This window comes from Anomaloglossus baeobatrachus, chromosome 3 (assembly GCF_048569485.1).
Source record: "Anomaloglossus baeobatrachus isolate aAnoBae1 chromosome 3, aAnoBae1.hap1, whole genome shotgun sequence".
Classification (NCBI taxonomy): domain Eukaryota; kingdom Metazoa; phylum Chordata; class Amphibia; order Anura; family Aromobatidae; genus Anomaloglossus; species Anomaloglossus baeobatrachus.
In genome coordinates this window covers 385,500,660-385,514,079 of record NC_134355.1, presented here as the reverse complement: position 1 = coordinate 385,514,079, position 13,420 = coordinate 385,500,660, and the positions used below count along the sequence as shown (strand labels likewise).

The following is a 13,420-nucleotide window of genomic DNA, read 5'->3' as shown; positions in this document are numbered from 1 at the left end:
ACTTATCCCAGAAGGCACTGGGAATATGCAAATTATCCTCGCAAGACTCCTTCCCTGGCTTATGATGTTAAGATGTTACCTTTCATTTTAATAATGACTATTGTGAGGCCAGTGTGAAAACTGAATGATCTTCATTAATTTTTTAAAGTATTATTTCTATTAAAATATATATTTGTAATATATGTAAAGCGCTGTGGAATTAATAGCGCTATATAAATGAATAAAATTATTATTATTATTATTATATTTAATATACATAGTTAATTTAAACAATAGATTATTTTCTGAGCTGTCAATACAAATTGAGTGTTTCTGGTCAGATCATTTTTATGTAATGCAGTTTTAGATCAGCATGAACATTGGGAAATGAGCCTATTTTATGACATTGCTTCCAAGTAATAACGTAATGAATAATAAACTGGATATCCGATCCGTATGCCAGAATGAAAGTGTGATTTGCTGGATTTCAGGCAAAAGTCGTCAGCATATTTCTTACTGAAGTAATGGGTCATGTAATAGCGGCATAAAGGCGAGCAGTGGGAAATTAGTGATGTCATCATTGTATGCAAGCAAAACTGACCCAGTCAATAGTTAGTGCAGCATATTTTCCCAGCACTCCCTCCAGAACAGTTTGTACTACATTTACCACTATGCTGACTTAAATATGATCTGATTGAACAATACTTTCCACCACAAAACATTTTTTTTTCTTTGCTTATGTAATTCTGGGATAATAGGTCAGATTTGTTTTTATTAATTTCTACCATTGAATAAGAGCTGAAAACTGAATATATACACTGGGTGCACAATTGTATTCCTAATGATTAAACGGAATTTGTCAGAACGTTTTTGCTATGTAATCTGAGAACTGCATAACATAGGGGTTAAACCACTGAATTCAGAGATGTGTCACTTATTAGGCTGTGTGCTGATATTTACTTATATTCATTGTTTTATCACAAGGATATTATTATTATTTCCTAGACTACAGCTTATACGCCTGGTAGACTGACCACGCATCCTCCTGTAATAAGCAGCTCACTTTCCATAGACAATGCACACAGTAAGCTGTGGTGTGTGTTGGGTCAGCTTTATGAGCTCTGCTGCATGCTACATCTAAAAACTCTGATTGTGTTACAACTGCTACATCCAGTAAGCTAAATGATACATCCTTGGAATCAGGGTCTCTTTTCCTACATTATACTGTTCTCAGAAAAGGTAGCAAAAATCTGATGGCAGATTCTCTTTAAGTGGGGTTTTGTCTTTTCTTAGAGATTCCTTTATATTCATCTGTGTTCATAATTATTGGGAAACTATTAGTTTGCAGAATTATTATGAAACTAAATTAAAATCATAAACTTTATAACCTGTGAGAATATTAGCCAAACAACTCAAAATGTACAAAAATATATTTCGGAAATTTAATAATAATAAGTGACCAACATAGTCCCCATTCTTTTTGTTAAAAATAATAATCCTTCCATCCTGAGTCTGATGACAATCAACTTTTTGCGCAGCACTAACAACAGCCTCCCAGACACTGTTCAGAGAGGTTACTGTTTTCCTTCACTTCAGATCTCTAAGAAGGGACCACAAGTTCTCAGTAGGGTTTAAGTCAGATGAGTAAGGAGCCAGGTCATTATTCTTTCATCTTTAAGGCCTTTACTGTTTAGACAAGCAGTTGAGTACTTTGATGCATGTGATGGAGCATTGTCCTGCATAAAAATCAAGGTTTTCTTGAAAGATGTAGACCTTTTCCAATACCACTGCTTGAAAAAAGTGTCTTCTAAAAATGGACTAGATTTGTGAGTTGATTTTGAGTCTATCTTCAAGCTGAACAGATCCATCTAGCTAATCTTTACTAATACCAGCCCATAACAGACCCCTTCTTCCACCTTGCTGGTGTTTAAGTCAAAGTGAAGCTCTGTGGCCATTACTGATCCAGCCATGGGTACACCCATCCTTTAAATCAAGAGTCACTCTCATCACATAGGCCCATAAAACCTTGGGAAAATTTGTTTTCATATATTTCTAGGCTTAGTCTTGACATTTCAATGTTGCCCATGTTTCTGGGCACTGAAAACCTTGTACTTTTGGATACTCCAGGGAGGTTACGGTTCTGGAATCTGACAGCATTTGAGGATAATGGGTTCCTGGTCACTTCATATTTTATACTTCACAAATCTTTGGGAATTATTGTGCGGTTTTTTTCTGAACACATTTTTTGTGACCCTGTTGACTAGTTGCAACAAAACATTTAACGGCTCTGTGCTCCTGTGATCCCAACATATTGTTACCCCTCTGTAAATCACTTGTAAGGCCACATCTGGAATATGGGATTCAGTTTTGGGCTCCACATTCAGAAGAGTCCGTTCAAAGGTGGATAACTAGATTAATACAATGAATGGAAGGCCTCCCATATGATGAGAGGTTGGAAAAATTGGATTTGTTTAGCTTAGAAATAAGACGTCTCAGAAGATCTCATTCATATGTATAAATACTTGTGTGGTCAATATAAAGGACTGACAGATGATTTATTCCTTACAAAGGCGATACTAAGGACCAGGGGGCACTCAAAACGAGTGGAAAAAGGCAAATCTGGTAGCTAAATAAGAAAGGCTTCTTTACAGTTAAAGCAGTCAGATGGTGAAATGCCCTACCTCAAGATGTAGTAATGGCTGACATAACAGTTTTTAAAAAAGGGCTGGATGATTTCATCAGTACACACAACATTGTTGGTTATAAATGACTTAGTGAGAAAATGTAGAATTGGTGGAGGAAGGTTGAATTAGATGGACCTAGGTCTTTTTTCAAGCTATCTAGCTATGTTAGAAAAAACAGAAGAACAAAAAAAAAATAAAAATCCACTTTTTATGCTATTCAGTTAAAATGAATCACAAAGCTACAGCTATGTCTCTAATTTCCATTTTTTATTAGTGTTATAAGTACTAAATGTAAAAAAAATCACAACCATAGAAACAGACAAAGAGCACCCAAGAAATTAAAAAATAACAATCAGTCACTCACCTAGAAGCAAGGTCAAAGGGGAATAATTTTGGAGATTCCAGTACCTTATATAATTTGTGTATGAGGATCTGGGTATTAGGATTATCAACCTGCTCTAATACTTCCAATAAAGCACTGGAGTGTACGGGTTCCAATAACTATCCCTGATGGATTCTAAAAAATACCTTAATTCTAAAGAGTACCGTATTATTTACATTGTGTTATTCGAGATATGAATACTTCTCTTAAGAATTAGGGTCTTTTTCTGTTTCCCTTTCCACCAACTTAACCAGTGTGATTTGGCAGAATTGAGTCCAAATAAATATGTAGTAAGTCTTTTTATGGGTCAGTTCTAAAGATGAGTGGACCTGTGGAAGTTTGGTTTGACATCTCCAGCCAGACTTTAGGAAAAGTTCTGTTCTGGACCCGGACTTGATCTTGTCATTGGAAGTCACTGATTGGGCAGTTTGGCTCTCCACCCACATACAGCTAGTCATAAACAGACCACTTCCGGGGAAGGGTGGACGGGGTTTTCTCATTTTTTTTGTACACAATACATCTGCTAAAGCTGTTTTTACCCCCAGTGTGAGTCATTCAAACAATGCAAGGGGCTCTCACTGGGCTGAGCACCGAGTGCACCTCGGCACCTCGATACTCACTTGAGTGGTCAGCATATGTAAAGCACCCAAACTTGAACACTAATTATTTTGTAAAGTCTGTTCTCGGTACGAACACCGGACTTAGGCTAGGTTCACACACTGCGTTTTTTTGACGCTGCGTTTTTGTGCATTTTTTGCTGCAAAAAACGCACAAAAACGCTCCCGTGGCAAAAAAACGCGTCAAAAAAGTATGTGTTTTTACCGCATTTTGGTGCACTTTCTGCTGCGTTTTGCTGCATTTTTGCTCACTGCGTTTTTATGGTTTTTTTGAGTGAACAATGCCATTAAAGATTGTTGAGAAAAAAAAAAAGGTCTGATGTCATTTCCTTCTTCAATATGTTCTTCATTCTCCACTAGTGTATGCAGGAGAGCAGACAGCTGCAGAACTACAAGGCTCAGCATGCTCCATCCAGGACTGTATACTGGAGAGAGAGGCAGGGGGAGCAGAACTACAAGGTTCAGCATACTCCATTCACTAGTGTATGCAGGAGAGCAGACAGCAGCTGCAGAACTACAAGGCTCAGCATGATCCATCCAGGACTGTATGCTGGAGGGAGAGGCAGGGGGAGCAGAACTACAAGGCTCAGCATGCTCCATATGCTCCATCCACTAGTATATGCAGGAGAACAGACAAGAGCTGCAGAACTACAAGGCTCAGCATCCTCCATCCAGGACTGTATGCAGGAGTTTTTTGCCCCCCAAAAAAATGATGTGGGCTTTGCCATATTTTTCTATGCTAGCCAGGTACAACAGGCAGTTACGGACTGCCCCCAACCCCCAGCTGCTTATTTGTACTCAGCTGGGAACCAAAAACATAGGGAAGCCCTTTTTTTTAATTATTTCATGAATTTCATGACATAATTAAAAAAAAATGACTTGGGCTTCGCCCAATTTTTGAGTCCAGCCAGGTACAACTAGGCAGCTGGGGATTGGAATCCGCAGTGCAGGGTGCCCAAGCTTTCTGGGCACTCCCGCTGCGAATTGCAGTCCGCAGCCACCCCAGAAAATGGCGCTTTCATAGAAGTGCCATCTTCTGGCGCTGTATCCAACTCCTACAGCTGTGCTGATGCTGCATGGCTCGCTGGGTAATAATGGGATTAGGGCTAGCTGTATATTATCAGCTGGCCCTAAGCCCGAAATTCATGGTGACATGCCAATATTAGACATGGCCACCATGAATTTCTAGTAAAGATAAAAAAAAACACAACACACAGAAAAATATTTTTATTAGAAATAAAACACAACACAATTAGTGACTCCAACTTACCACCCGGCCGGCTTAAACTATCATCTGATGCCGCCAGGAGACATCATCAGGTGTACACCGCCGGGTCCTGCAGCGATCAGACGGGAGTCTGCACAGAGGTGAGTCGTTTTTTTTTTGTTGCACTGATGCATCAGCTGATTGTATAATCGGCTTTTATACAATCAGCTGATGTGTGATGTGATTCACGTCCGTGAACCTGACACATTATCTGATCGCTTTGCCTTCCAGGAAACTGATCAGATGATATTGGATCCGGATTGGATGGCGCGGGACCCTTGACCCAGGATTACTGCGGAGGGGGAGGGGTTCTTTATTTCAATATAGATGGAGTCACTAATTGTGTTGTGTTTTATTTCTAATAAAAATATTTTTCTGTGTGTTGTTTTTTTTTTTATCTTTACTAGAAATTCATGGTGGCCATGTCTAATATTGGCATGACACCATGAATTTCAGGCTTAGGATCAGCTGATAATATACAGCTAACCCTAACCCCATTATTACCAGTGAGCCACCCGGCATCAGGACAGCTGGAAGAGTTGGATACAGCACCAGAAGATGGCACTTCTATGAAAGCACCATTTTCTGGGATGGCTACGGACTGCAATTCGCAGCAGGAGTGCCCAGAAAGCTTGGGCACCCTGCACTGCGGATTCCAATCCCCAGCTGCCTAGTTGTACCTGGCTGGACTCAAAAATTGGGCGAAGCCCACGTCATTTTTTTTTAATTATTTCATGAAATTCATGAAATAATTAAAAAAAAGGGCTTCCCTATGTTTTTGGTTCCCAGCTGAGTACAAATAAGCAGCTGGGGGTTGGGGGCAGTCCGTAACTGCCTGTTGTATCTGGCTAGCATAGAAAAATATGGCAAAGCCCACATCATTTTTTTTGGGGGCAAAAAACTCCTGCATACAGTCCTGGATGGAGGATGCTGAGCCTTGTAGTTCTGAAGCTGCTGTCTGCTCTCCAGCATATACTAGTGGATGGAGCATGATGAGCCTTGTAGTTCTGCAGCTGCTATCTGCTTTCCTGCATACACTAGTGGATGGAGCATGCTGAGCCTTATAGTTCTGCAGCTGCTGTCTTCTCTCCTGCATACACTTGTAGATGGTGTATGCTGAGCCTTGTATTTCTGCTCCCCCTGCCTCTCCCTCCACCATACAGTCCTGGATGGAGCATGCTGAGCCTTGTAGTTCTGCAGCTGCTGTCTGCTCTCCTGCATACACTAGTGCAGTCATGGCGAACCTTTTACAGGCCGAGTGCCCAAACTGTAGCCCTAAACCCAATTTTTTTTCCGAAGAGCCAACCAATCCTATTATGTAAATAATTGATTGTAACCTTACCTTTGCCGTCTTCTCTTCAGCAGGGGGCATCACGCTCATGCATGCTTACCACACATTGAAGCTGAGCCCTTTCCAGACACAGCAGTTGATCTTTCTGGCAAAAATTGCAGCATATTAGACAGAGATTTTAGCATGGAATGCAATGAGATGTCACCCTGTAATCCACATCTACATTTCAAAGTCTGAATATCTTGAGATCCCATAAAGACGTATGAGTTGCTCCCCTCCCCTTTCATTGTGTAGTTATGTCCTTTTCCTGGGCCACTTCTTGGTAAACATGTCCCCCATCCTGATATATATTTCCTACATTCTGGTATATTTGTCCCCATCATGGCCCCATCCTGGTAAATATACCTCATCCTGGTAAATGTCCTCCATCCTTGTAAATGTCCCCCATTCTGGCATGTTCCCCCATGCTGGTAAATGTACCCCATCCTGACATATTGCCCATCCTTGTAAATGTTCCCCCATCCCGGTATGTACCCCATTCCTGGTAAATGTCCTCCATCCTTGTAAATGTTCCCAATCCTGGTTAATTTACCCCCATCCAGGTAAATGTACCCCCATCCAGGTAAATGTCCCCCTTCCTAGTATGTACCACTTCCTGGTAAATGTTCCCCTTCCTGGTAAATGTTCCCCTTCCTGGTAAATATACCCTATAGTGGCATGTTTCCTCCATCCTGGCATGTATGTTTCCCCATCCTGGCATGCATGTTTTCCCCATCCTGGCATGTATGTTTCCTCCATCCTGGCATGCATGTTTCCCCATCCTGGCATGCATGTTTTCCCCATCCTGCCATGCATGTTTCCTCCATCCTGGCATGTATGTTTCCCCATCCTGGCATGCATGTTTTCCCCATCCTAGCATGCATGTTTCCCCATCCTGGCATGTATGTTTTCTCCATCCTGCCATGCATGTTTCCTCCATCCTGGCATGCATGTTTTCTCCATCCTGGCATGCATGTTTCCTCCATCCTGCCATACATGTTTCCTCCATCCTGGCATGCATGTTTCCTCTATCATGCCATACATGTTTTCCCCATCCTGGCATGTATGTTTCCTCCATCCTGGCATGCATGTTTCCTCCATCCTGGCATGCATGTTTCCTCCATCCTGGCATGCATGTTTCCTCCATCTTGGCATGTATATTTTCCCCATCCTGCCATGCATGTTTCCTCCATCTTGGCATGTATATTTTCCCCATCCTGGCATGCATTGTTCCCCATCCTGGCATGCATGTGTCCCCCCCATGCTGTCAAGCATGTTTCCCCCCCATCCTGGCATGCATGACATCCCCACCCCATGCTGGCATGTGTGTTCCCCCTCCCCCACCCCATGCTGGCATGTGCGTTCCCCCTCCCCCACCCCATGATGGAATGTGCGTTCCCCCTCCCCCACTTCATGCTGGCATGTGCGTTCCCCCACCCCCACCCCATGCTAGCATGTGCGTTCCTCCTCCCCCACCCCATGCTGGCATGTGCGTTCCCCCTCCCCACCCCATGCTGGCATGTGCATTCCCCCTCCCCCACCCCATGCTGGCATGTGCGTTCCCCCTCCCCCACCCCCACCCCTTGCTGGCATGTGCATTCCCCCACCCCCACCCCATGCTGGCATGTGTGTTCTCCCCCACCACATGCTGGCGCTGGCCCCCCCATCCCCACATTGGCACAGCCGCACATGAGTTATAAAAAAAACAAAAAAAAACCAAACACAAAACTTACCTTCTTGCACACACTATCCCGCTGCGCATCACTGGGTCCTCAGTTCCCACGCGGCCAGAAGACCTCATTACGCCGGTGCCGCTCGCTGACGCTCCTCCATCTCCTAGGCAACACACCTGCAGCCTGGGGGAGGAGGAGTGTCAGAGCGAGGAGAAATGTCTCCTCCGCTCCAACACAGATTTGATCTGCCGGCACGACTGCACGAGCAGATCAAAGCGGCAGGATCAGGCGACAGCACGCGTGCCAGCAGAATGGGCTCTGCGTGCCCCTGGTGGCACGCGTGCCATAGGTTCGCCATCACTGCACTAGTGGATGGTTTATGCTAAGCCTTGTAGTTCAGCTCCCCCTGCCTCTCCCTCCAGCATACAGTCCTGGATGGAGCATGCTGAGCCTTGTAGTTCTGCAGCTGCTGTCTGCTCTCCTGCATACACTAGTGGAGAATGAAGAACATATTGAAAAATGAAATGACATTAGACCTTTTTTTTTTTTTTCAACAATCTTTAATGGCATTGTTCACTCATAAAAAACGCATAAAAACACAGTGAGCAAAAACGCAGCAAAAAACGCACCAAAGCGCGGTAAATACGCATGTGTTTTTTGCCGCGTTTTTTTGCTACGGGTAAGTTTTTTTTGCGGCAAGAAACAAACAAAAAGCGTCAAAAAAACGCTGTGTGATCTTACCCTAATAACGCCTGCACTTCACATACTCCCCAACAAATGAAGTTCAAGGTTTTTTTTCTATCAACGTGCTATACCTATTGTATTATGTGGTTTTTTTTTTGCTGGATAGGTGGGAGTCTTTACTGTTACTTCTTTGAGGGCCACATAATTTAATGAATAGTTTTTGTATTCAATAATATATTCTGGGGATGTGAGAATGAAAAAAAAAGTAATTCTGCAATTTTTTGCTTTTTTCAGCCTTTCACTATGTGGTAAAAATAATGGTATTGCACAGCACTATTGCCTGTCTCTTGTTCACTAATAGGCAATCCATTAGGCACTGATGGTCATTTTGTTGAAGGTCGATAAACTGGAAGAGACAGTCCCCCTCTCTGTGTCAAACTCTTTAGATACCTGGTTTCTAAACGGTTAATGATTGGCCTCCGATTATTTCCTAATGCCAGTGCATGCAAAGATGGTATATGTTATTGTTGAGTACAAGTAAGCTTTTCTATCATTTCTTTTTCTTTTTTATTTAATTTTGTAACAGGGAGAAGGACTGTAAAAAGCTACAATTCAGAGATCATGAAGACATTGTCTCCTTGTTCATTCTGTAAGGATCAATGTACTATATGCTTGGACAACCATGCTTCCCGACTATCAACCACCCATTGTTTGTCAGTATTGTTATTTATAATATTTGTTATATGTGTGTAAAGAGAATTCTTACAGTAATAGCAATGTCACATTTTATACAGTTCGATGTACAATTCTGAGCAACATTTCCAAGTAGCATTTTTTTTATTGTACCATACAAAATGTGTGGATGTATTAGAAGAATGACCACAACTTTGAAGAAGAAAAATCTGGATTTACATTTCATCTTTTACCAAAACACTGTTAGATTATGCCATCTTCGTCGTTGAATATCTGCAATCTTTTCTATTTTAGCTTAGTATTTATTTTTGTTTTCTACAATGTTGTATTTGTTAGAAATATAACTAGGCTGTTTTCTTCTACGCTTAGGCAACACATAAAATGATATACGGTACATACACAAAATATGTGAGTGCAATCAGCCATAGCAGCAGTAAGGCTGGAATCACACTTGCAAGTATAAAATCGGTCCGATTCTCATGCTGGAAAGTCAGACGATTTTAGTTTACATTTCATCAGTGTGCTGTTAGTGTGCTGTTAGTGTGCAATCAGTTTTTACCCTCAGCAGCTGCTATTCATGTACCGTACTGTTATGTACAGGAGCATTCACAGTGTTCTCTGCTACATGTATGAAATGTATTGAGAAAAACGCATGTCACTAGGAGGGTGTGTGTGCCGTCCGTGTTACATCCGTTTTTTTTTCACGCACCCATAGACTTGCATTGAAGAGACTCGCACGAGAAACTCACCAAAACGCAGCATGCTGCGATTTTTTTCTCAGTCCGATTTGGAATGAGTAAAAAATAGCAGATATGAGCTGCCTCATTGATTAACATGGGTCCGAGTGCAATGCGAGATTTTCTCGCATTGCACTCGTGCAAGTTAATCACAAGTGTGAAGCCGGCCTTATAATAGCAGTAGCAGTGCAAATGGTTCTGATTTTGAACACTATAAAGGAAATGCATTTTTGAACTGAAATCAAATGTTAGTATTTTCCTTAACCTCATGAGTGTTTCACATACTGACACTCACATTCAGGAGCAGACACAGACGGTGGAGGGCTACTGTGCAAGAACTGTTTGTGGGGTCCCCTGTTCTCTCATAGCACATCATCATAATGCACCTAATTATCTCTAGCACCAGTAATTCTGAAATATTACATTTATTAGCTAAAAGGGCTTTTCCAATTTCAATAAATCCCTATCCTCAAAATAATGGTACTTTACCGTTAAGCAATGAGTTTTCAAAAATAAAATAAGCACAAGAATTTGAATAACTTCCTTTCTCTCCCTTTAAAAATAAAGAAAAAAATACACAATTGGTATTGCAGCATACACAAAGGCTAAAGCGGGCTTTACATGCTATGATATCGTTAATGAATTATCGTCAGGGTCACGATGTTTGTGACGCACATCCGGCGTCATTAACGATATCGCAGCGTGTGACACTTATGAGCGACCTTAAACGATCGCAAAAGCGGTCAAAATCGTTTGCCGTGGAGAGGTCGTCCTGAATTAAAAAATAGTTTTCTGCTTATTAGCAATGTTGTTCGTCATTCCTGCGGCAATACACATCGCTGTGTGTAACGAACATCTCCTTACCTGCCTCCACCAGCAATGAGGAAGGAAGGAGATGGGCGGGATGTTACGTCCCGCTCATCTCCGCCCCTCCGCTTCTATTGGACGCCTGCCGTGTGATGTCGCTGTGAGAGCGACGTCGCAGAGCAGGTTTGTGCGTGTGACTCTGCCGCAGCGATAATGTTCGCTACGGCAGCGATCACCACATATCGGACGTACGACAAGGGCGGGTGCTATCGCACTCGACATCGCCAGCAAATTCTAGCGATGTCGCAGCGTGTAAAGCCCGCTTAAATCTATAAAAATATTAAATTGTTTAACATATATGATAAACAACCTAAGAATATGACAACTTGCAATAAAGACACATATAGATACAATCACTAAATTATAACAATTAGCATGACAGCGTATAAATGAGTGGTAGGATCTAGTTTATTTTGTAAACTAAATGTAGCGCAAACAAAGGTGGTAAATTAAACCATTATATCAAATCAATAGTGTGAGTGCAAATAGTATCACAATGAAAATAGCAGAAACCTATTAGTAAACCAGGTATACATTCATATTAGTAAAATGTAAGGATGTGCAAAAGAGAGGAACAAGTGTTCAGCATAGATAGTAGAAAGTATTACTATGACACTGTGTATTACCTATTGAACACCCGACGCGCGTTTCACCAGAGCTTCTTCCAAGGATGATATCACCCAGTTTCTGAAGGGAAGGGATCATACTCTGCTTCAGTATGTCACAGTACATTTTGGCATTCATGATTCCCTCAATCAACTGTAGCTCCCCACAGCTTCTTTCTGGGATGACAGCCATGCAAACCAGTTTGATGTAGAGTGTGGAGTATGGTCTGAGAACTGATAAGCTGACCCCCTACTCCTTTAACCTCTGCAGCAATGCTGGCAGCACTCATACATCCATTTTGAAAAGACAACCTCTAGATATGACACTGAGCATGTGCACTGATCTTCTTTGGGCAACCATGGTGAGGACTGTCCAGAATGATACAGTGCTTACATTCTCTTCTTTAGAGATTGTAAACACTGCATTGAAACTGTCCGTGTTTGTTAGAGTGCAATATTTTAAAATTTCAGTAAGCCCTCACACTGTATAGCAGCTAAAAAGAATAAATTATCAGAAAAAGCAAGTGTGCCCCCTAATCTGGCCAGTTTTAGACACAATGTACTACCAAGGCTGCCAAATTTAATATTAATGTTAGCCTTTGATATTGCTTTTGGACTTTTAACCTGATAAAACATACTACACACACATAGTTATGACAGCTTCCTATGAGTCAATTGACTTCTAAAATAATATTCTTATACATTAATTAAAGATTTAAAGACACAAGTAACATTTTAGAATAAAATGGATATCAATATGTCTATTTTTATTCTAATCCATATTTATCTTTGTTGTGGTAATTTTCATTGCACTTTCATGGCACATGCTTTACGCTGAACATTTAGCTTTGACAGTACTGTTGTAGATGACAATGAAGTTATTTCTTTTTTGTACCTCCACAGGCAATTTTATTTTGCATTCACATTAAAATATTGATTTGTTGTAATTTTAGAATGTGTTTTCATTTCTTAATTTCTTTGGTGCCACTGTCAAGATGTGATATTCAATGAATATTTCACTACACAATTTTTAAACATTTCTGTAAACTGTATGCTGGATTGCAGCTAAGAACAAGAAAGTATGCTTTAAAGGGAACCAACCATCAGGATTTTACCATATAAAGTAAAGGCAGTGCCATACTGGCACTAGCATGTGCTGATGCCGCTCATAGTCTTCTCCACAGTGTCTTCAATAAAATGGCACATGCACTGACTCTAGAGCCATTTTAAACTAAAGATATCATTACTGTAGCATTGCAGGGCCACCATTAGCAATGAAGAAAAGGGGCAAGCTAAGAGGACGCTGGAGGAGGAATTTACAGAGAGGACTTGACCCACAAAGGACCACCCCACTGAACACATTGAAGGGAACCTGTCACCAGTTTTTTGCCCTATAAGCTGTGGCCACAACCAGTGGGCTCTTATATACAGCATTCTAACATGCTGTATATAGGAGCCCAGACCGCTGTGTAGAACATAAAAAACACTTTATTATACTCACCTAAACCGGTCGCTGTGGTGGATGGAGCTCAAATGGGCATCATCGTCCTTTGGTGCCAGAGCCCCCTCTTTTGGCTATCTTCATCCTCCTTCTGAAGCTTGTGTGCATGATGCGTCTACGTCATACACACTCGTCGGTCCCGCGCATGTGCATTACAATACTTTGATCTGCCCTGCTCAGGGCAAATCAAAGTGCGCCTGCTGTGGACCTGAATGTGAGTGTGTATGACGTTGGACGAGTTATGCACCATGGCTTAATAAGATGGAGGACAAAAATGGCCGAAAAAGGAGGCGCCGGCACCGGAGGACAAAGACGCCCATTTGACCCACATCCACCTCAGCGACCGGTTTAGGTGAGTATTATAAAGTGTTTTTTATAGGGCAGAAAAATGGTGACAGGTT

The 13,420-nt window shown here is 41.7% G+C and overlaps 1 protein-coding gene across 1 annotated transcript in view; it reads left to right on the top strand.

Moving 5' to 3' along the window:
• Window positions 1–12,438, top strand: part of LOC142296516 (CD109 antigen-like) — a 474,860-nt gene extending 462,422 nt beyond the window's left edge. The window contains exon 33 of the mRNA XM_075340204.1: window positions 9,203–12,438. Within this exon, the coding sequence (XP_075196319.1) occupies window positions 9,203–9,369 (167 nt within the window). The 3' untranslated portion in view covers window positions 9,370–12,438. The remainder of the gene's footprint in view (window positions 1–9,202) is intronic.
• Window positions 12,439–13,420: the final 982 nt, after the last annotated feature.